The following is a 27190-nucleotide window of genomic DNA, read 5'->3' as shown; positions in this document are numbered from 1 at the left end:
TCTGTCATGGACAGTTATTGTCCTTATAAGAGCTTAAATTAACATATAATCATGGCTAGGAAAAAAAATTATTATGAAGATATCAAATCTAACTCATTCTGTAATTTTAAATACATTTTTAAAATATTCGGCTAACTTAAAATTGATAACCTTAGAAGCTTCAATTTAGAAAAATTTTAATAAGTTTATCGAGGTTATGCAAGTTAATTAAGTATTTGCCTTTGAAGAGCAAGTATGACATGGACTGATCTTTATCAACCCATTTGAAATGTAAATTTTAGAATTAAAGTTAAGTTGACGAACTAATCGTACCATAACCATAATAATTGCAAAATAATACATAAATATTAATGCACCATACGTTGTAATGGTAATAATGCATTGATTCTTACACAAACATTAGCGCTAACGGTGGTGTTAGAAATTATCGGACATTACGTGATGAATAACAAGGCTATTTTCTCGTCTACTATGGATTTCATCATCATATTAAAATAGTAAATAGCCAACTTAATGTTTAATTTTTACGTTTATTTTATTCTTGGAATATAATTGTTCACATTAACTACCACTAATCCTGCTATACATAATAGATTAATTGCTCCTTCCTTAACGCATATCTGATGGACTAAACTTATCTATTGATAGTATGGTCTTGTAATTCAGCTGTATGTTAATCTGTAATAAAATTGCTTTTATACCTTAATCCAGTCAATTTCTTCAACTTGTAGTTTCACTATCTTATAAAAAGTATCTATTCTATTACGTGCAATTTAGTCATTAAGATATAATTACGTCACTTTTAGAAACATCTTTATTGATATTTTTTAATTGCGGACATGATCTAAAAAGGATGTTGATTTCCAGCAGGCTTAAGGTTTTTAATTACGAAAGATAAAAGTGTCAACATGTCATACCATAAAGCATAGTTTATCTGCAGTATATTTTTAAGTACACGGATTTTTTACACCTGCAATAACAATTTTAGACACTGCAATTCAAGAAAAACCTTTTCCTATCCATTAGGAAAATAAATAGGACAAATAACAAATGAATTTAGGGAATAAAACTAAAAATATCTTCTAAAAACCGTTTTCTATTTATCGCTAATCTTCTGAATGAGAGCTGTAGGAGCGTGGCTCCGTTAGTAACTGGTCTACCATAAAACAACTTTTATATCTAATAGAATTTATATACACATGTATTTGATATCAGCGTAGTATATCATTACCTATTCATTACAATTATAGAACGGCATCAGTAATTTGTCAAAGCTGACATAAATAAGGGGGAGAAATTTACAGGCGCATTGGTAGAATTCGTGAACACTAACGGAGAAATTGATTCAGTTATTGCACTTTACAGACTTTGATTAACGAGAATTTGGGTCGCCAAGTTTCACTGCTCCTAATATCATATCCAGTAAGCATTTTTTGTGATGAAATAACCTTTTACCAAAGACAATCGCTACTCGATGCTGGGACATTTGTCTATAAATGATTGCACTATGGCAATAAAGAGCTATCATTAAGATTTCCTGCGCTAGAACGAAGGTGTATCTTTACAGGTTATCCATCCTGATCATATTGTACATAGCGTAGAAGAGTCGTTAATGGAATTGGGCAAATTCTTGAAGTCGAAAATGATTGCAATATTCAATAATACGAGTATTTTCTTGAAAATTGAATGCTAATGCTACCGTTGAGATTGATCATCCCCAAATAATTATAAATAATAACAGCTTTATGCTACTTTCTCTAACGTATTTTACATGCTTATTTATGTCTTTAAAACGTATAAGCTACAGTGGTATAAGTAGTCCTTTGCCTTGTTGTACCTCATTTGTATGCCAATAAATAAGAACAGTTAAGCCAGGAATAGACGATGCAGTGAGGTCATGATGGCTTCTTAGGCAAAGGTTTGATATGATCTCTACCTCTGAATCATTGGAAACAGGCAATATGTTAGACAGTAGAACGGTATCCGATTGAAAGTAAAGATGATAGCAAGAATAAGGATCTATCCATTTCAAGATGATTACCTTAATATTGGCAATAATCGATTGGGCAATCGAAAGATATATTTGACACCATTTCGAATGGAGACTCTTCTCTGAGGGTTTTGAATCAACCTATTGCTAATGGTGATAATACGCTTATAGAGTCGCGGATAACCGTAAGCCTAAATTAATGAAAAGAAGATAGAATGTGAGTACAGTCCCTTTCCTCTCCGAAGGCTAACGAATTGGCATCCAAGAAGTCGAGCTGATCGATCAGATCCGCATCCTTGCGACCTTGCCACTTCCGCTAGCTAGCCACTAGACTACAACATGACGCCCTGACCATCTGTAATTCGACCGTACGCATACAATCAACGATTCAATAGCACAACAAGAACTACTTACACGTCCTAATAAATAAACTGCAGCCTTCTTAGACAACGAGAAAGCCACCACTTTGATTAATAAACCAAGCATGTTGAGTGGTTAATGGCAGCATTTCTAATCCACCATGCGCTGCACAAGCTGAGGCAATGTGTGATGAGATTGGTAAGGCAAGCTAGCGTATTCGTCATCACCTGATGTCACGGTACGGTGCGGTACGGTACGGTACGGCCTGTACTGTACCAGAGGCTTCTCACACTGTACAGTGTACAGTATGCAGAAGTTCTGACTTGGTACTGTACGGTACTGTACTGAATACTGTACTACAGTACAGTATAGTACAGTGCAAAGAAAATCTCGGCACTGTACACTGTACAGGGCCGTGGTCTGGTGTACTGTCGTCCAGATCTCTGTACACTTTTGCATTTCTATGGCGACTAAAGCGATGACGGAAGGTCTTTTCGTCTTTTCGTTTGCGTTTTCCTAAAACGCGATTCATTATTATTTCAATGAATTTTAAGGGAAAATGAACAAATTTTCCTTGTATAATACTATCTATCCCTAGCTATACCATGCTGTACTAGTCCCAGACTAGCCCTGTCGAGCAGGATTATTTCAATTCTAGTTACTATTGCAACAGCTTGCCCTCGATTAAACGGAGCGAGGCCTCCTCATTTCGGCTCTAATAATATAGTAAGAGTTAATACTACTCGATAGACTTGGCTGCTTGCAGGCAGCAATGAGTAGTGTATTCCACTATTAGCTTCATGACTAAATTCTCGGTGACTATTTTGGAAGGCACCTTTGCATACTAGCATCCTTCCTGAGTAGAATAAGGGTATTTGGCTATAGTCCCAGTACTACCTCTGGTTTTTTCGACTTGATTGAGGGAGATGAAAACGCAGACGGACAGAATCTTTCCTGTACTCAACATGTATAAACATGATTGAAACTAGGATACTTTTCATACAAACCTGGATTGCAAGCATCGAGCATATTCGAAATGGTGGAAGCCATTGCAAGGCAATCATTCCATTGGAAATGCTACCAATAGATGGATAGTTAGGCTATCTATCAGTGATGATAACAATCCTTAAGTGATTAGGAGATTAGACAAGGGAATCATTCTGTGCAGTAAGTTGTACTCGATACTTGTAGCTGGCCAAAATAAGACGGTCTAATCCTACACGCCAATGGGAGTCAAAGGCTTATGGAAATTATTGGAATCGGCTGGACAGCCGATTACTCTCGAATCGCTAGAGAATAAGATCTTGGCTGTAGGTGAGTTAAAGTCAATAGAAATAAATTTTATATTCAAGCCATGCCTATGTATCAAGCTATAAATACAACGACTGTACAGGAATAAGTATTTCCTATCAATGGATTGCCAACAGTAATTCAGCAAAGGAATCAACTGGAAATAATAATTACGCGTATTAAGATGCAGAAGTGTAGTATTCCCATCAACTAATCAATTCATTCTACATCATTGGTATTGATGATAAGCGATTGTCGTATTTTACAGATATTAGCTTATGGCTCAATGAAAGTTTACGAGGGATGAGAGATCATCAAGGGAGTTTAATAGAAAATGCCCATTTATTGGGCCTATTCTATCGTCTGTGCAAGCTCTTATTCTTTAAAATCCGTCCAGTATTTGTTTTCGATGGTGGTGTACCTCTGCTAAAGAAGCAAACGATAGTACGATCATCATACAAAGATTAGCCTACTATCAAACAGTCTAAAATAGCCGCATAAAATAAATCTTGTTCTCACATGCAATGTTTATTTTTATCAATCATGAAATCCTCATTAGGCCAATAGGAGACAACGACATGAATTAGCTGTAGCCAAGCATGAGAAAACAGTTCGAACAATCTTGCAAAATTACATGAAAAAGCGCGCCTTAGGTGGTGTCACCGGTAAAACAGATCGAAATAATCCAATCAAGACCGCAAAAGTTATCCATTCCAACATGTTTGAATTACCACCAATACCTAGTAGTTCAACCGATGATAGCAGGTAATCGATAAATGTAAACGACTATTTTAGGGCTATTCCATTGACTGCGAGATTGATTGCCTATTTCAATACTTGATATACTGTTTAATCATCCACATGTCAAGCCTTGGCCCTTTCTTAGACATTGGATTTATATTAAACTTAATATAGTGCATTAGTTTGTGGGTAAAAATCGTAGTAGAATGTGTATCTACTGTAATGATAGAAAAATAACTTTCAGGAACTTTATTGTCTATTGTCTCAATGTTTTGAACATTAAATAACAAAAATTGATGCATTACAGCCATAACCTGATTACTGCTAAAGTATGTTTTGAATAGGACAGATCATAATAACATCTCTAGTGTCGTGGTACACAAAATTAACTTACTAGAAAAGTAGATGTTAAACATGACATGCCCGAAACAAATGGGTCTACTCAATAGGAATACGAATAGTGTCGATTACACTTGTAAAATAGACTAATTATCTACATTGATTGATCATAATTTACAATGAATTATCATGTTTAGTGTATCTAGCAAAGCCAAGGCTTTGTAAGTGATACTAAATAACAGAATCTTAAAAGAGATCAATTGAGCGATGGCTTGCTACTCAAATATAATATCATGTACAGTTATCACATTACAGTATACTGCATAGGAGACTTACTATACGACACTGTTTACTGTATTATGATAGAATCAACCTTAAGCAAAAGAAATTGGCTTTAATAGTCTATTGAAGTCAAATTACTACATAGATAAATAAAATCATGGGCAGCACATATACTGTGATACCGTTGAAATGTATTGTATAATGTGGTGGACTAACAAAAATATAAAACTATCTACGAATTATCGTATAGAGAATTTTTTATATTTATTACGCGTATAGTAGCGGACGATCATCTAATGCAATTATCTCTTTGTAGTATCAGTGCCGTTAAGGAGGAGGATCAAGACAATTCAGAACAAGTAACGTGGGATAAAAGAATTGAAATGAAGCAACACCTGCATCATGTTTACGGCGATTTAAGCCAACTTGACGTTAATTCAGACGAATTTAAGGCTTTACCGCCTGAAATACAATATGAAGTTGTCTTAGAAGTTCAGTCATCCTATAAAAGTTATTCAATGGTACGAATGGATGATTTACCGCAAGAATCGAAAGATTTCTCAAGCTATCAACTAAGTAATTTAATGCAACGTAGTCGATTAACGCGCCAGCTCGATAATATTAGGCGACAATTGAATAATGCTGATTCTGGAGATATATCAACCATGTTCGAATTAGAAAGTCTCGAGTCACGGCGTGTTGTATCCGAAGATGCTACTCATTATTTACTGGTGAAAAACCAGCCTCAGCGGAATGACAATGTTGAATATATGGACTTAGCCATGCAATCCGATAAAAATGCTTCCAGTTATCAGTCTAACTTAGTTATGAAGGATACAAGTACACCATCGGTACTGAATCAATCTAAGGATAAACAAAGAGAAAACATATCCCTTGAGCCTCATACGTCTTCATATCAAGAATTACAGAATGTAGACAAATCTAGCGATAGTGTCAATATCGACTCGATAGATAAAAAATCACAACTGTCTCCAATTGAAATTAAGATTGAGGTAGCAGAAGATTCACAGCAACCATCAAATGTACTTCAAAGTGATTTTGAACAGAAAGAATCCCAAAGTGAAGAATTTGAAAACCCAGACAAAGAAATTACTTTTCAAACGTATAATAATGAAGCAATAGCGGAAATAGGAAAAGCTGCTACTAGCAATGAGGATGATATACGGTGTATACAAGAAGAACAGCTACCGCCATCAAATGATCTGAGTATTGAAAAAGTCACGAAGGATAATTCGAACAATGCGCCAGTCGTCGAAAGTAACAGTGAGAGTGAAGGTAAATTACATCTGTCTGAATATTGTTTAGTATTGGCTGTATTAGCACTAATGAGCGTATGTGGTATGGCTCTTTTAATAAATATGTAGATGATTTTATTGAAGTATCTGACGAACCTTATCGTAAAGTTCTTGAAGAATTACATCCAACCCAAGCAGAGGGCAGCCAAGAAAACGCAGCCAAGTCTCCAGGGAAAAAGGATGAAATCAAAACAGAAATTGTATACGAGGAGGTAGCTGAAGATGACGAAGCAGGTGATAGTGAGGCTGAAGTTGAAGATTGGCTTGTGGAAACTGTGTCGGAATGGGATGGAGCAAATATGGTATTTTTAGAACGAAAAATGTGAACAAAATTTATGTATTGCGTGCTTTAATTTGCCACTATTTATCATTATTAGTCAAAATTAGTAGATGTCCAACGTAGCTTGGAAGAACAGCAAACTTCGCTTATTCAAGAACATAAAAGGCAAGAAAGAATGGCTGCTTCTGTTTCCAACGAAATGTATTCTGAATGCCAGGTAAATTCCATAATGCTTTCAATGAACCATTTTGAACGGGCATATGCTTGATAGCTATGCAACTATTTCTTTTTGAAAACATCAAAGGAACTTCTCAGTCTATTCGGTATTCCATACATTGTAAGTCCAATGGAAGCTGAGGCCCAGTGTGCTGTATTAGATTTTACCAACCAAACCGATGGAACAATTACAGATGATAGCGATATCTTCCTTTTTGGAGGGCGCAATATTTACAGATACGTCTTTAGAGAAAGTAAACTTGCAGAATTTTACGATTCTCAGAGAATTCAGAGGCTTATGGGTACGTTGAGCTAATTAGAAGACGAATTTATTCATAAAAATAAAGCATGAACCTATAGCTGACTTTTAATGTCAAACTATACGCGCACTATCTTGCAGGTCTTGATCGTAAAAAGATGATTACTTTAGCTTATCTACTTGGCAGCGATTACACCGACGGAATTAAAAGTAACGTAGCTTCATTCTATCTCTTTATACGAGTATCTATACCTTTTAATTATCTTTACTTTATGTAACTATATTATATTTATCATAGATGTTGGAATTGTGATGGCTATGGAACTTCTTAGTACATTTGGTGACGACCTGACAGGATTGCAAAAAATAAAGTAAAAACAATTAAAGCATTCGTTACAATTATTCTCAATATGCATTCTATCCGTAGTATAAGATAAAATTAGGTGTATAAGATTAAATTAATGTAATGTAGTGGTTTACTTAACCGATCATTACATTATATAATTTCAACAACAATAAACTAGCTCAGTAAAAAGCAATATTTCTACCAAAGTCAGAACTTTAAAATAAAGATATCCTTAATTTTTCAGAGAAAGAGTTTCTGATCTGAAAAAGCGATCAATCGATAAAACTCAAGGATATGTGCCGAAATTGGTAAACCTTACGCTATAAACTGTATTTTTAAGCTGGCGATTGCAGTTATATTCGTTCTTTCTTTTTCGAAAAGAGAAAGTTAGATCTTCGTGATAGTTTCCCTGATGCTAGAATTAAAGACGCCTACTTAAATCCTACGGTTGATCATTCAAAAGGAGCGTTTGAATGGGGAATGCCTGACCTGGCTGGACTACGAGAGTAAGCTACGTTATTATTCTAAGCTTACTAGTATATCTCTACTTAAGTAGCCAAAAAAGTATTGGTGGAGATCAAAGTCTCTATTTTGTGCATTTATGCGTATATTACAGATTTACCCATGCAAAATTCTATTGGTCACAGTCTAAAACCGATGACATTTTGTTGCCTTTACTTAAAAAGTTCAACCGTCGGGAAGATTCGAAGGTGAGTTAAGTAACATTGCAACTGTGACAACCAATCCATGGTAATCAGGTCATTGCTATTAACCATGGATTAATTTTAAATTTCTAGCAAAATGAATTAGGTCAATATTTTCCTATCATACATAATCCTCAACCTGCGATTATCAGAAGCAAACGATTGCGTCGTGTAGTAAATTTTCTACGAAATGGTGAAGGCAGATCTGCTATTGATGCAACAAATCAGTTGTGCGATGAAGTTAAGAAGAGATCTCGGAAACGCAAAGTTTCGGACGATTGATTCCCAAGGGATTATACTGAATCTTTATTGCGCAGATATTGGCAGTATACGTGTATTGCCCTATTTATTGATTGTTGGCTTAGTTAGAATAATATTTACCCTTCGTGAATATTCTCAGCATTGCCAATCCTTAAAAACCTTCCCAGCAATCAAATACCGTTAACGAATAGTAATAAGGAACGCTAAAGATTAGCGATTGTTTATTTTGTATATATACGAAGAATATAGGAGTTAGCAATAGGTTTATTACTTGATATAATATAAATAATAATTATTAACAAGACATCGACAACTGTATGCCAGCAAAAAAAATTCATAAATTTGATTAGATAGCAATTCATGATTGAGTCTTTGTTATAGTTAGTAACCTTGCGGTCATTTTTCATTAATAAACTAATCTCCGAAAATTTAAAATGTCCTGGAGATTTGATCGAAATTAAACAAAATACGTTAGGCACTAGTCAGCTTTACAGAAGCTTTCTAGCTAACCTTTACTGTTATAAATTACGAGTACCTTAATTTTGAGAATATGCTACTATTGTGCATTATATATTACTAATAACGCAACAGATTTACATTAAACTCCTATTTTGTAGCGTATTCACTCATCGTCTGCAGTATCTGTTGACATATCGTGCAAAATAGATTAAAGCGACACCTTGCTAGAGTTATACCGCTTTCAATCTAGCAAGATTTATCGAAGTTTTTACGGTCCTTCATGTATCATCTTCATAAACGTGCCAAACTGGGATAGGACCCTATTTTAGATGTACAATATCTCCTTATTAACCCTATATGCATAAAAAGTACATGAAAATAATACCGTACCTAACAATCCTATCGTAGTATAGAAAAATAAAATTTTCGAATAATTAATAGCTTAGGACAATACGTATGTAACTCCTTAATCAGTAGAGTTTTCCCCAGGTAGATTGCTATAAATATTATCCGCCTTTTGTTGCATAGCAGCTGCGTCTTCAAGGAGATTCTGTTGTTTATAAATTACTGCGATATTTTCATATAACTCTGCAATTTCTGGATCATTCTCTCCGTAAACATTAATCAAGACACTAATAGCTTTGTCGTACGTTGATATAGCTTCAGTAAATTTCGACTGAGTATCGTATATGCCCGCAATACTTTTGTATGCCGATGCAACTCGAGAATGACTATCATCCAGTACCTCCAAATCAATTTTTAACGACTTTTCATACATATCAAGAGCCTCGTCAAATTTGTCTTGACTATCATAGGCTGTCCCAATGTTGTAATATAACAAGGATGTGCTAGGATGATTTTCGCCATGCGTTTGCAGAGTAATTTCAAGCGATTTCTTATACGTCGAAAGAGCGTCATCATAATTGCCTTGCAGATTGTAAACGCTAGCAATGCAATTCCAAACAGTAGCAACATCAGGATGATGATCGCCATGTACTTGTATGTAAACTTCTACTGCTTTTCTATACATAGAAAGAGCCTCATCATATTGCTCAAGATGGTTATAGGCATTGCCAATGTTGAGGCATGAACTAGCAACATTAGGATGGTTATTACCGAGTGCATGCAAATAAATTTGGAGTGATTTTTCATGCAAACGAAGAGCAAGATCAATCTCATTCAGCTCAGTATAAGTAGTTGCCAGATTTTCATAGGATTGAGCAACGATAGAATGATTTTCGCCAAATAGTTGCATTCGAATTTGAAGTGATTTATAATACATTGATACAGCACCCTGAAATTTGCCTTGTTGAGCTTGCAACATTCCAATGTTATTATAAGCATTAGCAACAACAGTATGATTTTCACCGTATATTTGCAAGCCAATTTTCAGCGACTTTTCATACATAGAATGAGCTTCCTTATATTTGCCTTGATCACTGTATATATTTCCTATATTTTGGTAAGATTGGGCAACATCAGGATGATTTTCGTCAAATAATTTCAGTCTAATTTTAAGCGCCATTTGGTGTGTAGAAAGAGCCTCATCGTATTTTCCTTGCTGATCGTGAACAATCCCTAAATTGTTATATAACTGAGCAACTTGAACATGATCATTACCAAACCTTTGTAGTGCTATTTTCAAAGCTTTGTTATACATAGAAACAGCATCATTATATTTGCCTTGGCTCCGATCAACATTACCAATATTCATATAAGTTGCTATAAGTTCAGGATCATTTTCATCCAGTATTTGCAAATTGATTTGAAGAGATTTTTCAAACATAGAACGAGCATATTTATACTTGCCTTGTAAGCCATACACACTTCCCATGTTGTTATATGCTGTAGCAACATGCTCATGATTATGATCAAACAGCTTTACTAAGATTTTATGCGATTTTTGAAACATAGACAGTGCATCATCAAATTTATCCTGGCTAAAATAGATATTCCCAATGTTAGTATACGAATGAGCGACGTCTAATTCTTCGTCTTTCATGTATTTTTGCTTAATTTCAAGTGATTTCTTGTAATCCTCTAAGGCCTCGCTGATATTACCTTGTAGTTTTTTAATACCGCCTTGTTTATCTAAATATCGAGCAAATTTTATTTGATCTTGTAGTTGATTAGCCAGTTTTAGTGCTTTCTGGCTAAACTCATCTGCTTTTACAAGATCACCTTGTCTGATATAGATATCAGAAATATAAAGATAAATATCGCATTGAAGATGGTCAAGATCAGCGGAAGGGTTTGATATTGATGGAATTTGATCAAGTGCTTGGGTCAAATGAGAGAGTGCCTCGTTATAATTGCCAGTCTCGTAATCTTTCTTGCCTATCTCAAATGGAGATTGTATTTGCTGAGGGATAGTTGATTTTGATGGTTTATCTGCCATACCTTATATTCTAAATGTATTACAATAAGTTTAACATTAAACACTGTATGCTATGACACTACTCCTTCCTTCTTACACTATTTTAAAGTACGAATCAGTCAAGTTTTATTCCAGATACAGTAGATGACTTCTATTAATGCTGTTGCATAAATAAGCTATAGTTCATTTATTAGATTGTCATATGATCTATATTTCAACTACCGGTTTCTATTAATTTTTAACATTAGGTTTAATTAGTGCTAAAAAATGAAATAGATGTATCGTAATGTGTACCGTTCACTAATTATCAGCCTTATAGAAACCTATTACCCTTATTATTATACTGTTTCCAATTTTAATTTGGCAATTATACATTATACCCTTTATTACAGAATAGAATAATAGTTAGCATAAGAATAACATTAAATTACCATCCACTAGTATAACTTTTCTACAAAATCAGCATAACAAAGCCTTTTGATGGGGAAGGAACCAGGGGCAAGATCAAGCGCAATTACATGTTCTATAACACTAATTCGGGAATACTGTAGTATATTTATATTTGTAGTATATTCATACTGTAGTATTTTTCGACTTCACTCCTGTCTTTAGCATATTCTTAAATATAGACATTTTGTATTGCACTGAATATACAGTACTAGATAGCTTTACATTACAGTCTATTCCTACTATACTCAAATATAGCTTTTTTGTGCCTATGCAGTTTATATTACACTAGTTCATTGCCTGCCACCTTACTGTTGATCGATTGCTGGAGGTAATTTTGATATTTAATATTTGCATTAATTATAGACGTGGCAGCCATAACGTTAACGCTGATGTTTTATCGGATTACTTCTAGTGGTCTACATGAATATGTGGATAGTATTGGTTATGTTGTGTTTGAAGATTTTCGATATTATGTGTTATGGTCGTACTTATTAGCAGGGTCCTTAGTTTGGCATTTTTTGATCACTGAAACCCTTTTAGTGTTTGTTGACGTTAAATGATATACATTTACGGTTCTGGCATCAATATAATGTACTTACATATATTTTCAAAATTATATGATGGATTTCAATTTGCTTGGCTTACAGGTAAAAGTCTTCTCTCACTTGGGTTTAAACTAACTTCAGTCACATTTAACACGTACTAATTTTTACACTCTGGTAGTACAAATTAGTTATAGAATTTTTGCAATTTAAAGGTTAGGACAGAAATTAGATCATTAGTTTAGACAGTTTTATCTGGAGGGGCGGTAAACAATTATAAGGCAAATAGTACAAGTACATACAATACGCAAAGTATAACGAGCGGGGTTCTACTAGTTGATTCTAATTCTAAATACTGTAAAGGGACTTGCGGACAGACACATATGTTATACACACATACATATATGCGTATACTGCACATAGTTACATGATATTACAATTTCTGTTTCCTATATAATGTAAAGATGCAAATCATAGACGGTATTTACAAGTGGAATTTTTTCTTTTGCCTTGACAGATGATAAAATTAAGTTAACGGTATACGACAGAAGCTGAGCTCCGAATAGAATTTTATTATCAGCAATAATGCCTCTACATAACTTGCAGCTACACAGTTGTAATTGTATACAACGGCGTATAATGCAAATAACGGATAACATCAGCACAACGCATGCAGTTACATAACATGTAATAACAGTTCAGAATAATAAATTGAGGTCATTTTATAATTATTTTGCTGATCATCTCTTCCGTCTTTCTCTGTACAGAAGTTTACGATAACGTTACTGTTGCTTCATAGTATGATCATTAGTAGGATATTTGATATAATAATGCACTTTTTAGTATAAGAGTACGGCACTCAAAATTGCCATAAAAAAGTTCATTCCGAATTCAATCGAAGAAATTAAATGACTGGATTACTTATACATTTAAAATAATCAGCTTGCTAGTTAATGTACTCGGTAGAAATACAACGGTATAAAAGTAATTAGATATTATGTGACTGATGCAATTGAGTGAGTAGTCACCATAAAGGTGAAATCTATTATACTATCGTTCGATATCCAACTGCCAATCACAACAACTATAATATGTTATTAATAATCCTTTATATTTGAGTTTTATCATACAGTAGAATGCAGATTTAAATTACAATTATTTATGGTCCTAACCATCAAGTATTCAATTTACTCTATCTAAAATTAAGCATCGCCATCGTTATCATCAACATCATCGGAATCGGGTTGAGAATCGACGAAACTGTCTAGCATAGCTTTCACACGATCATCATCGGTACTGTCCTAAAATTGATATAAGACATAATAAAATAATGTCCATTTGTGCTCCACATACAGTTCATCGAAATAATACGGCAATATAATTTTGGACAACGTTCTTACCTCCGGTTTAGCAGTTTCATTTGTGTTTGTAAGTTGCATCTCCGATTGTTCGAGATCATCACATGTATCTGTTTGTTGGTTATTGATATTGAATCGAACACGCTTACTAACTGGTTCTGTATCTTTACTGGTAAAGTTTTTCCCAACACCGGCACCTTCATCAATACTATCCATATCTCTTTTTAGCGTTGGTATCTGATTTGTCAATGTATTCGGACTATCTTCCTGTTGTCTACTAGACATGGCTGCAACTTTTTCAACAGAGTTCATAGTAACCGTTTCACTAACATTTACGTTTGGAACTACAACACCCTTATCATCATTTTGCTGATCTTGCATAGCAATTTCACGACGCTGTATCGCGTTCGATGCCTGAAATGACATAACATGTTTATTGTCTTGGTCTTCAGTTGTTGACGAATCCTTAATGATTTCAAATTTATTACTGTTACTCGCTATCCCATTTCCATCATCGTTATCATCACTAAGATTTTTTACAACTTTTAGTTCATCCACAGTAGTAATAAACTGATTTGATAGAGCTAAATTCTTGTTATCTTTAAGTGTATCTCTAACTGTATTCAAGTGATTAAGACTGTTAACTTTATTGAATAGGTCTTGCCCACTAGTCAGGCTGCTATTAGTCGGTACAGTTGTTGGCAAAGTAGGTCTAGTGGTATGGATTAACATCGTACAAGTTGCCAGTGCTTCATAGCAAAATTTAATAATTTCTATATCGAAATCACGCTTTCCGTGGCTTAAAATCTGAATTGCATAACGTAGTATGGTCGGCATTTTACTACAACAGGATACTTGAACACATGATAATAAGCTACGATAAAGCTCTAATCGGCACGCTCCACTTGAATATGGTACAGGTATAGTATTACCAGACGATATAGTAGGATTGCAAGTGAATCCTTGCTGAATCTGCATCAGCGATTGAGTAATAAAGTTAGTGATCGTTTGGAATAACGTAGCGTCAATAGAAGAACCTAAACATATAATCATCGTCTGTAATAATTTCAAAGCTGCTGTACATATCTCCTGATTAAGAAAAGGATTTATCCTGTTGTCATTTCTAAAGTTAGAATTGATATCTTCATATTGATATTGTCGACCTTTTCGCTTCTTTTTACTTTGGCCAACTTTGGATTGACTTGAATTATTGGCAGTAGTGGAAGCTTGTAACTTTGTAGTATAAACATTAGGCTTCATATCATACATGATATGATGAATGAATTCATCAGTATATTGTAAAGTATCTGTTGATACAAGTAATAATAACTCAGACAGGACTTGATAAGTTAATTTTCGTAATGTTAAAAAGGGCTTTCGACAATCCTGAGGCCAATCTTGTTGTTGTGTTATCTCCAATACTTTGAGAAGAATTTTCGTTATAAGTGAATAATATGGTAGAAGATGGCAACGACTACTATGAATTAATGCAGATAATAAATGAATGGCATGGCAATGGAGTTTAGATATACAAGATAAAAGCAATGTTGTTTCAATGTTACGATGTTGATCTTGTTGAATATTGCGATGATTGACATTGATGATGTTGGAAATAATCTTGATCAACGTAGCAATGGGAATTGATACAGGATAGGCAAATTCTTGTTGTAATAGCAAGGTTAAACATGTACATCCAACCTGTACTTGATGTATTAAGGTATACGTACGATTGGGTTCATCCGTTGGCAATGGTTGCCATTGAATAGGTGATATCGATGCATTGGATGGTATTAAGACCATGCCTTCTCCTTTTAATTGATCGATATCTTTATATAATTGATGCCAATCCGATTGTAGTGTGGCGATTAATTCATTGCATAATTGATACCAATTTTCAATATGTTTACTCCCTGCATTTCCACTTCCACCGCATTTTGTTAATGCAATTAAATTTTGACATGCTAAAGGCCAAATTAGATCATGCTGATGTTGCATGCATTGAATAATCCATCTCCTTAACGGTTTATGATATTGTCCACATGCAGAAGAATAATGTTGCAACAATGTCGTCAATAGTGCTAAGAATGATCCATCGACCTGAGTGGAATCTAACTTAGTCATATACTGAACTAATGCAGATAAATGATGAGTTATAAATTGATTAGCAGTATCACTTACGCGTGCTATTCTAACTAGCAATTTCGCTATAGCTACATTGACTAATCGCTTGAAGTTGGGTCTCATCGATGCTATTTTCCCTTGCAGTAAATGCATCAACATTTTATACCATGATTTATAATAATCTTGATAAGCAGAGGATTGATCTTGTTTCAATAAAGCAATCATGATCGTTAAAGCATAAACCTTACTTGACCAAGATGATTGATTGAAAGTCTCCTCCAATTGCTTGATTAGATGTTGATCAGGTCTGCAATCATTATCACTTCGCTTGAATACTTGGAGACTATCGATGGAATCTATCCAATGCATGATATTCTCATCATCATGTCCCTTATCGATCATGGACAAGAGATAACTAGGTAATGAATTATCTTCCATCGTCTTTATCTATTGATGGCAATGTTGATGATTGATGATAGCTCAGATCGCAGCTAAGCACTCGTATGCAGCTTTGGTGGATGCACAGCCAGCAATAACTAGTTTAAAATCTCCAGCCAACCTGTAGCAGCAATCGTTAAAGCTGCAATAGCAAAACTCAATCGGCATGCTATCCAGCACTACATTTACTGTATAGCAGCCTATGGATTTGGTTTCTATACTGCCCATGGTAGGAAATCGGTGTCTGCCAGATCATTTATCTAGCACGTGTTGGATAGCGACTTTACACGTCTTATTTTGTTGGTTATTTTAACTCTTTTTTAGCTATAGGATTGGACACTACCCTGTCTAGCACTGCGCTCTTTCAAGTCGCTTCCAAGGTTGGTTGCATGCAGTATAGTGTACACTTTTAGTCTTTTGGTACTGTAAAGCGACTGCTAAAATAGTCAACTGGCACAACAACGGCCTTTGGCTAATGACATCTATTTTGCACAGTATGCTTTGACTGAAATCAGCCAAGGTGTCCAATTTTCCTCAATGATCACTGTCATGATACGCAAAGCATTGTCCGTGAGTTATATTGATTTATGATCGTATGGGAGTAGGTGGAAGAGGGTTCGATTTTAATTTTTTCCTCAAGTTTAGGAGTCATTTGAACCCTACTACTACTCTATATTTGCCCTTAAGATGCAAGTTCTACATAAAAACTAACTATACGTACTCCAATCTGCTCGTAAACATTGACAGCAACTCGAAATCTCTCTATTTTGGAGCTGTTATTCTTGATTTTGCATCATGTCTAGTGTCTGCATGCATCAATAGTAAATTGTATCAATGTGAGTCCTAGTCCTATACTAGTGTACAAGTATGTTCTTCTATCGATCACTGCAGCAAGGCTAATGGGCAGTAACTCTAGTTAGTATGTACTCTCTTTTTGCTCTCTATATCTCCTCAGATAAATTGGATTTACTTTTATAGCGAGCTCTTTTTCTATTAACTTCGTTTTGGCTACCCTCTTAGAACCAGGACTAATAGAGGACTTGGTGCAGTTTCACGTTGTTATGGCAACGCTTGCTTATTTCACGCCCAATTTCCAGTTATTCTGATAACATAATAGTCCAATTTGAATATTTTCCTGACGTTATTTCCCCTTATATATTGTGTATCCTAATATACTCTGTCATGCTAACCAGCTCAGAGTTGTGTCGATGTTGTAGAAATTGTAAAATAACTTGTCTACCATCGTATCGATCATTTCAACGCTGTAGTTATTGAATAAGAAATATGGACAATTCGAAACAAGAGTGAATCCTAATTGCTACTGATCAGCGATTTTAATCCACGAAAGAGGTAAGCATAAAGATCAGGATATCATTCGTGAACGTAGTAGTCATGGTTTGCTCATTATCCGTTTGTTATAAAGTTGTAACACAGTAATAGATTTGCAGTATTTCATCAGCTTAGAGTAAATCAATGATGCATATTATTTAAACAGTTATTTGATGGTTAAGGCGCAATAATCAACTTTAAATTAAAGCCTGTAAATATCATCATTCGGGTATTGCTGGTATATTTACTACAATGAATTCTGCTTTACTTTGTACATCATTATAATTTTTGATACTGTAAGTTACCTGCTAGATCGATCATTTGCCGCAGTAAAAATGTTACTGCTACAATTTCGATTGTAAAAGTACTATAGTAATATCATCAATAATAAAGATAGAATAGTAATCAAGCTTACATAAAACTCTTGACAATAATTTTATTACGAGTAAGATCTTGATTAATTTTATCGTCTCATATTTAAGCTAAAAGCAGGAAACATCGTCATGGAAGATATTAAGGATGAAATATTTCCTACCAATTATCCATTCGTTACCGTCCAGGATATATTGAATGAAAATTTCAACCAAGATTGCCAAAGCGTTCTGGACACGCTTTTGGCTAAATATCATAAGCCATTAGATCAAATCCACTCACAAGTCCGTGATGATTTAGCAAGAGAGCTTCGTCAACGAGAGGAAGAAGAAAAGAAAAAGATGATTGAAGAAGAGGCTAAAAATCATGTTGAAATACCTATTGGCAGTGATCGATGTATATGGAATCAAACTGAAATACAAACCATTCGACAACTATTGACAAAAACTCAACAAGAAAATATGAAAGCAGCTGCTCAAAATCAAGTCAATCAACAAGAAATCCGTCGCTTAAATGAAGTGGTTCAAAAACTACAGGATCAAATTCAAACTTATTCACAGTTAGCAACAGAAAATAAAAAAAATTACAAGAAAACTCGCATCAAGTGTGATCACTATAAAGAACAACTTTTACAGTATCATGAAAAGTTAAAATCACTAGCTTTAGAAATGAAACATTTAAAACCTAAATACTATCAAGCTGTGAAAGAAAATCAAGAATTAAAGCAAGGCTTACATCGTGTTACTATACAACGAGATCAACTAGCTGATTCATCAGATAGTCAACGAATTCAATTCCAGTTAGATTTAGATAGGAAAGAAGAATTATTACGTAAACTTCACGATGATAAAATGAAACTAGCCAATGATAGAATGGAAAAAATAAGATTAGAATTAGATCGTGAAAAAGATCAACATCAAGCTTGTCAAAAAGCCTTGGAATATCTACGAAATCATTTCCTAACTATGAAAACTACAGCCGATTAACTTATTGTACATTCACGTGTATGCAATGCAATAAGGAATTGCTACACTACCGCAACAAATGCCATCATAGATTAACTATCTTTATTTATACAGTAGTAATGATTTTCATCCTTAATTTTGAATGTAAATTTTGAAATGGTAATATTATGTAATTTAAATAAATACCGAAAAAATTTAGCCATTTACCAATGACCGTATGCACGTATACGTTTTGGTTGACTTTTTTTCCCAGTAATATCTTAAATAATTATAGTAATGTTGAAGTGTCTAAATACTATATCGACATTAAAGACACTTATTGGATGCTCGCAAATCTCATACAATGCGTAATCTAAAATAGAAGTGAATTACACCAATTTTCATCCATTTTCCTATAAAATAGAGACTTGTGATAAAAACCATTATTTCTTTATTGCTTAACATTCGAAGCCCTCAATACCAGTAACCCTTAAGTAATGGTGTGGATGTTATCATATTGTACAATATAAAATAGGAAGATACACCGTTTACACATGTTTTGAATTACAAAAAATGAAAATCAGTTCGTTAATGGCTATGCCAAAAGGATTATAATTAGGCATAAAAATTGAGATCTATAGGATAGGCTAAGTTCTGGCAATTCATACATACGTATATTTCAATTTACAGTCACCCACAGCAGATAGTGGCAACAGTTTCCGTTACAGTCGGTCGGCTTACAAACATGTATACAGAAACGGCTATATAAATATTTAACAGAAATGAAATCCTTTGATTTACAACTAAATGCACGGAATGGAGATTAATATAAACAACACATAGTAATGGAGATAAAACTGCTAACCAAATAATACGGCTCAATGTAAAAACGATTCTTTCGTCAAACAATTTACAAAATATTCAGCTAGAGCTTTACAATTTTCATATTTGCCTTACAATCTTATCCTTGATAATTTAAAGACATGATACGTATGAAAAACTTTGTTAGTTTTAACAAAGGGCATATTAGATTGGGATTAGATCGTTTAAAGATAGTTTCTACAACTTTTCAAATAGTATAATTACACATTAGGAAAGCTACATTTTAACAGTTTTTCTTAATAACTGATCGAGAAAATATCCTATTTCGCGGAAATGACTGTCAATATTAGGTAACAACAAAAGTTGCACGTTTTTCGCTGCAACAAAAATCAGTAGCGTTATAATTTCTGTTAAACTATGGTCTGATGTGAATCAGAGATATCTAAAATACTATTATCAGATGATATTAATGGATTTCTAGGGTCTCCAGTGGAATAATTACGTTTTCTTAAATCACGATTTAGGCTAGTATTCTCAGAGGCTAATCGATCTCCCAGCATTCTTGTTCTAGCCATTTTTTCAAGACTTAAATTCAAAATCTTTACCTAAATAGAACGTTATTTTAGTGTTGAGCCACTTTGCTCGAGATATTTTAATATTAGCCGTAGCGTGACGTAATCGTTCCAGAATACGTAACGATATTTCATAACACCGTATCATAAATCCATGAATTTTACCATTAATCATACCTTTTCCGTGGAATAAATACGTAAAATAATATCTGGCAGAAGACTAACAAGAATTAGTAAAAATGTCTTAAACCAAACTGCAGGCGTAGCTACCAACTTTAGAAATATCCAAAATAAATCAGAACTACCATTGCGGAAAGTTGGCCTAAAGTAGCCAATATTAATGATAATAAATCAAAAAATAAAAATTAATGACTTTAACATTGGCAGACAGTGATACTTTATCATCGAATGTTATTATTTACCAATAAATTCCGCAATAAAATAGCGTAAATAAATAATAAGACAAAATGGATATCCATATAGCAAAGTGATTAACCCATGTCCAATGTTCAGTGTGCAAAGCAAGCTAAACATAAAATAATAAAACGATTGATGGCATTGCTATTATAATAGTTGTTATAAATCACAAAATTAGTTTTAGGTAGCATTATCCCAGAAGTCATAAGCATACCTTCAGATTGGTGACTACCACAGTCATTGTATAAATCATTGTTCCAAAACACCAAAGATCAAATGTCTACAATAAAAATAAAGGGACTAGTTGTATTAGCTTATTCAACATAAAAATCATAACCACATACTCAAAATTAAATACAGTACAGGTATTCCTACCTTGCCATCTGCCGATAAAACACCTTCTTGTTCAGCAAATAAAAAGTAGACACCGAAAAAGAAGACTAATGAATGCCAATAGCCTAAAATGACGTAATTTGGCAAAGTACAATAGATAAGGTTATTGATTTAGTTGATTTCACCAGATATGATATCAAAATAAATATCTATTAACCTAGAAGAACCCAACAAGCAAATTCCTTCATAGTCATATATTTATTCCTGGCAAGCATTTTATATAACGAAGGATTCCGCAATAGATGATGTTCATTGAAATCTTGTTCAAATACTCCAAAGATTAGGATAGGTAGCGACGTAAAAGCCAGGTTGAAAAACATGAGGAAAATACTGTCGTACATCGACTGAAATATTTAATATTTAAAGAATTTAATACTTACAAGGTATTGATCTTCAAATTGTATTACTGATAAAATGCAACTATATACCCATATTATGTTAGATCTACCTGCGCTGAAAATCCGGAAAAGAATGCGAAATAAAATTCTGGAGTTATGAACGCGGCGTTCTGTCATTAGATAGAAATAGAAGTGTAATTATTTATTTCTATCGCTACCATTGACGGTAATTTGCAATTAAAGTACGAATAGAATGAACAAGCTTTGTACATACTTTATAGAAAAAGTATTGAACTAAGGTTGCGATACGAATATAGTACCAGTGACCATGAACAAGTAATAAACGCTTTAAGTATTTAAACTTGGCGATTGCATAATCGCTGCATTGCGTAGCTTGACGGCCTTCTTTACCCATGATACCAACTCCGACATGAGCTTCCTGGATCATACTACAATCGTTCGCTCCATCACCAATAGCAAGCGTTGTTGGGTGATGGCCATTTTCTTTTACCATTCGTACAATCTAGAAATTACAAGCACAAATTAGTCTGCTTATTTACTTGTTTATATAAGCTAGAACTAGAGTCATAATTTAGAAATTAAAGTCAACTCATACTTTAGCTTTCTGTAGCGGTGACATACGACAGCATAATACAGCTTCGCAATGTTTCGTAACACTAAGCAGTAGATCTATGAAGAAACAAAACGCCATTAACAAATGCCTAATCAAGAATTAGTAGAACAAGATATGCTTATGACCTACCTTGACAACTGCTCAACGCAAATGATAGACTCATTCCGTTAATAACAAGTGCGAACTTAGTTCCACCTGGGCTTCCATCAATTCTGATTGAAATAGACACGTAAGTTAATTAGATCAGTAACGCATGATGTATTAAAATAGTTGAGCTCAATACATTAGCTAATGACTGCATTTGGAATGTAAGATAATAAATTTAGCCGCGAAACAGTTTCGATAGATTCTATCGAAATAATGACGTACTTGACTTTGACATCTTGCAATAGTGACGAGCATTCCACGTTATTGTTAGCATTTACAGTCATGATTTCCATGCCAGTCTATAATATTTCAAGCGAAAATGTTTAGATATTACCAGTACGTTGCTATGGTAATTTAAAATGAAATTTTAGATGATTGTAGAAAACATACACTAAAGTGTCCACAGGAATGGCTAATATTAACAGCAGTTTCCTGTTTGTCACCGGTCAGAACCCACACCTGAAATAATTGTAAACCCGAATTATGTTATCATTTTATTAAATTAAGTTTTTATCTGACAGAGTGATCACTCTTACGTGTATTTACTTTTAAAGTAAAACGTAATGTGCGACAAACCTTAATTCCAGCTTCGCGTAACGACTCTAGGGTTTCAGTAACGCATTCCTGTAGCTTATCTTCCACAGCCGTTGCTCCAATAATTGTTAAATCTCTCTCAACATAATCATATGCACTAGCAAGCTATGATATATAATCGTAATGAACAATACTCAATATTTTCAATGTTAACAAGAAATAAGCGTTTACATTAGCTGACTTTACTAAAGGTTTCAATACATTACCTTTGCATCTCTATCGCCAATAGCGGTTTTAGCTTCATGAAGCTGTTTAATAATAGAAAAAATTCCATTCCATAAGATAATCGACTCAATTTAATAAAATCATCATGCATACATTTAATACGTTATAGATGATCATATAATATTTTCTCACCTTTTCATTCATCATTTCATAATCTGCAACTGACAACCGACGAAAGGCAATAACAAGGGTCCTTAATCCATGCTGTTTAAGGTAGAACATCCGATTACAATAAGCTAATCAATACGAGTATATGATTTCCAGTCATTATGAAGCATTGTTATTTAATAACCTTTGCGTAATAGTTTACGTCGTTATTAGTGTGAGTAATAGCGCCATCTTTCGCCCGACTTAATACAGAAGATTCAGCGCCCTTGCAAATCAAAATAGTATTACCTACAGAAAGGCGAGTAAATTTGTCACATAGCTGTTATAAAAGTAATAAAAGTACTCTGTATATTATTACAAAGGCAATAAATTTTACCCGATGGATCTTTGACGATAACGCTCATTCTTTTACGATCAGAATCAAACTCAAGAACGTGTAAAATTTTGAACCTACATTACGAATATGAAGCGTAGCACTCACTTTATGACAGATTCTTATTTAAAATATATTAAAGAAGCAAAGATGTTTATAATGAAACCTTTGTAATTTCCCATGTACCAAAACGACATGAGCGTTATCAACACAATCACGAAAGCTAACACCAAATCTGCCAAACAAACGAAATAAACATGTCAGGATTTATTTAATTATTTTCAGTTTCTACCACCAGGATATTTGCATAATATCTAAACCATATGAGAATCATCATATAAAATAATTACTTTGAAGCGGCTTCAACGAGAGCTTTTTCATCCGGTGATGAAGCCTACAAGTCAAATAGGTCATTTATTATTGGAGTACAAGATAGGACTGCCAAATGTACAAGTATCATTTTAGAGCAAATTTAATTATTCTTACCTGATATACAATACTATCTGTTGAAGCTTCATGTTCTGTTTTGACAGTGTGACACACTGCTAGAGCAATGAGAAATTGCTGCAGTGAATCCTATAATGGGATATAAAATTGATTCCATGGGTAATAATATCTATTTTATTATAACGCCGCTCGTAGTAAGATATATTGCTAACCGATGAATCTTCCAAACTTTCATAGTTTTGATCCAATAAAAGCTGCAAGTTGCCATCAATTTCCTAGTCAATGTGTAAATTGCGATCAAAAATTATTTAATAAAAGAAAAATTTAAACATAATCGTGTACTTTAATGTTATAACTAACCTTATATCGTTTTCCATATATTGAACACTGCCGAAATTGCATATCATTCTGTGTTAGAGTTCCTGTCTTGTCGCTAAACAAGTATTCAATCTATATACGCGTGGAATAGATGACAAGAGCGCATCAAGAATGTGCGTCGGCGGGAAATTTTTACATCAAGATTACGCTGATAATACTAATTTGGGTAGATGTGCGGTAACTAATTTTGAAATTTAAATACCATGTACTATAGTTATAGCAAATAATACCTGTCCAAGTTCTTCATTTAAATCTGAAGTATTTGCTTTTGCAACTTCATCCATTTTCTATAATAAGTCATCCGATTTAAATTATAATTAGCTTGAAATTATAAGAGAGCCAGGTCTATTGAAAGGTAAAAGTAGATTGTGATCATCCTATCGTAGGCTATCCAAGTGCTTACCGAATCGTACATTTTTATATCCCAGCCAATAAACATGGCTCCGAAAAATTTCTGTAATTCTGAAGATAGAAATCTTCCTTTAATTTATCGTACGTTCAACATTGAATACATTCTATCAATACGCTCAATGTAAGGGTAAAATTACCACATACCAATTGTGACATAAAGTGAAATTGGTATAATATAATTAAATAAGACTAAAAATGAGAGGAAAATGTTGATTATTCCAGAAGCCTACAAAAAAGTTTAAAACATAGCATTAGTTTAAAAGTAGTCATTCCATAATGATTCGATAATTCAGCTCACTTCTGTCGCGCGAGATATGCCCATATATGCTGGCAATTCTAGTCTTTGCCATACAGTACTAGCAATACCACAGAATATTACTTGAATAACTAGCAAAACCATAAAGACGGCCAAGAATTTATTCAATGCTCTAGAATAGTGTCATGATATAAATTATTACATCAGCTTATTTTATTAGGCAACATCAACTTTGAATGTTTGTGTTTTATGGAATCGACTAACTTTTCAACAGCTGAAAATTTGTGTTTCTTTTGCTGTTGGTTTAGAGCAACCTGTTTAATGAGAACCAGTGTTAGATAGGGTAATAAGCTAGAATCATACTTTTTAAATTCATAGCAAAAAATTAATTCGATTGCTATCACTTCTGACCTTAGTATCAACACCCGTATACACCGCCATTCCAAAAATATAATCAGTGTTTCGCAACCGCGCACCACGTAGTAGTAAATTATCCGAGCATAGCGATCTACAGGAAGTAAGATATATACGTATAACTATATTGAAATCAATTGATAAATAATTATAAGTGAACAAATAACAATATGTTTGGTTCTTACAATGGATAGATAAAAACATATTCTATTATTAGCATACCGACACATAGGCGTTGAAGAGTCGGAATAAACATTCATGCGGCCATCAAATCTATTTTCAAGTAGGAGTTGAAAAGAGTATAGTTAGTGTAAAGGGTAAAATAATGATCAACGATGATTTATTAGTCAGTGCCGAAATCGGCAGAATGTATTACTTGTAGAGATCAGGTGTCGGGAGTTGGCAGTCTACATCAATATCGAGTGATGAAGAAGTTATATCTTCACAGCTTCGCCATGCTACAGTATCTGATAATGCTAATCGTGGCTTTAAATTTGTTTCGCCATCGAGGTTCATGGTCATGATGTAACAACTGCCATCCACTTCGCTTGAAGATAAGAGTACAAGGTCGCAAGGTAGTTCTTGTTCGTTAGAAACTCGAACTACATCTCCCACCTTTAATTTTTGTAAAAAAAAATGCATTCATTGTTTTTACACTAGCATCATTTCAATTCTCGTCTAGTTTTGATTGATTGCTTACAGCAACATTTCGTGATGGAACGCCTTTCAGAGTGCCATCACGAACAACTTCGATTGATCGATTATTGACTTTGTTATCAGATTTATGTCTTAACCAATCTTCGTAGGCCTATTAAATAGGAATAACATTGAGAGGAATGTTATTTTATTCCGATAGAAGTCAGTATTGATTTGGTGTAAGGAAGTCAATTATCTATCGGTGAGATTTATCAGAAATAGTACCAAATATATTTATAATGATTACAAGATACAGTCTCTATTTTTTCCAAATGTCTTAGAAATTACAACTGGATTGTGATTTCCATACTTAGAATAATTACCTGTTTAATAGCAGTGATGGTAACGACGAAGAGTAATGGTGCTACGCTGGTTACTGGACTAACAGGGGAATTTCTTAATGAAAGCTAACCAGAAGATTTGTTTATAGGAGTTAGGATGAGTAGAATAGAAGTAATAACTGCATGGCAATTAGAATGATTCCAATCTACTGGATTAAAATGAAGAAATAATATATACTAGAAGTCTTCATAAAATAAATTGCTTTACCTGCACTACGGCAATGCAAAGAAAGTAAAAGTTTGCGATTCGGCCAAATTGTTCGAAAAGATTTTTTGGTATAAAATTCCAAATAGTATACTAAGAAAATGATCAATTGAAATCCGTTATCCGATAAAATAGCTGGAAGAAACTAATATTAACATGAGTGAACATGGATCCAATGGTGGTCTTACCCTAGAAGTGACAATAGTATTGTCAGGAAACTTTTCTTCAGTTAAAATAGTCTTGGTAGTAACGCCGCTGTGTGATCTTAAATATCCAGTCGTATCAGTTTGATCGATAACAACAGCCGATTCTTTCGGGCGACGACTTTTACCAAATAGGTGGACAGTGCGCCATTGCTTGGCATTATTTTTGCCACCTTTATTTCTCCTTCCTAAATTCTAAACATTACAAATAGATATGCATAAAGATGAGTTATTCACCAAGTGAGTTTGTTGTCGAAGTCTTGATATATGCAAGATATTTTTACCAAAATGTATCCTATCGCTCTACTCAACATTCTCTGTCACATAGCATATATCCTTATTAATACTACTCTAGTGTCGTAACAGTATTTACGTTGTGAAATTGTTCTAGCCTCGTCTCAGAAGGATCAGAAATAAAAAATGTCTGTATAAAGTTAGTCAT

At 33.9% G+C, this 27190-nt stretch overlaps 4 protein-coding genes across 4 annotated transcripts; 1 reads left to right on the top strand and 3 right to left on the bottom strand.

The window, feature by feature from the left end:
• Positions 1-3576: 3576 nt before the first annotated feature.
• TRIADDRAFT_23638 (uncharacterized protein) lies at positions 3577-7448 on the top strand (the record flags this gene model as incomplete). Its single annotated transcript, XM_002112219.1, has 6 exons — positions 3577-3664; positions 3909-4084; positions 6696-6815; positions 6903-7116; positions 7215-7283; positions 7372-7448. The coding sequence occupies 6 exons, from the start codon at positions 3577-3579 to the stop codon at positions 7446-7448; spliced, it is 744 nt and encodes a 247-aa protein (XP_002112255.1).
• Positions 7449-9309: 1861 nt separating this feature from the next.
• TRIADDRAFT_56101 (uncharacterized protein) lies at positions 9310-11241 on the bottom strand (the record flags this gene model as incomplete). Its single annotated transcript, XM_002111710.1, has 1 exon — positions 9310-11241. One exon carries the CDS (start codon positions 11239-11241, stop codon positions 9310-9312), a length of 1932 nt encoding a protein of 643 aa, XP_002111746.1.
• Positions 11242-13414: 2173 nt separating this feature from the next.
• On the bottom strand, positions 13415-16357 carry TRIADDRAFT_56100 (uncharacterized protein; the record flags this gene model as incomplete). Its single annotated transcript, XM_002111709.1, has 3 exons — positions 13415-13513; positions 13613-16138; positions 16319-16357. 3 exons carry the CDS (start codon positions 16355-16357, stop codon positions 13415-13417), a joined length of 2664 nt encoding a protein of 887 aa, XP_002111745.1.
• A 3649-nt stretch (positions 16358-20006) lies between these two features.
• TRIADDRAFT_56098 (uncharacterized protein) lies at positions 20007-27190 on the bottom strand (the record flags this gene model as incomplete). Its single annotated transcript, XM_002111708.1, has 34 exons — positions 20007-20201; positions 20346-20490; positions 20591-20694; positions 20800-20865; positions 20961-21043; positions 21136-21322; positions 21427-21486; positions 21591-21839; positions 21933-22006; positions 22080-22162; positions 22320-22396; positions 22488-22556; positions 22674-22796; positions 22898-22939; positions 23049-23120; positions 23209-23312; positions 23401-23474; positions 23564-23632; positions 23748-23791; positions 23884-23973; positions 24057-24119; positions 24205-24294; positions 24453-24509; positions 24626-24702; positions 24778-24859; positions 24932-25061; positions 25154-25203; positions 25301-25397; positions 25680-25918; positions 26004-26111; positions 26323-26406; positions 26549-26638; positions 26734-26943; positions 27122-27190. 34 exons carry the CDS (start codon positions 27188-27190, stop codon positions 20007-20009), a joined length of 3456 nt encoding a protein of 1151 aa, XP_002111744.1.

This window comes from Trichoplax adhaerens, genomic scaffold (genome assembly GCF_000150275.1).
Source record: "Trichoplax adhaerens TRIADscaffold_4 genomic scaffold, whole genome shotgun sequence".
In the NCBI taxonomy this organism is placed as follows: Eukaryota; Metazoa; Placozoa; class Uniplacotomia; order Trichoplacea; family Trichoplacidae; genus Trichoplax; species Trichoplax adhaerens.
Note: the sequence above shows the minus strand (reverse complement) of the source record. Positions and strands in the feature narration are given on the sequence as shown.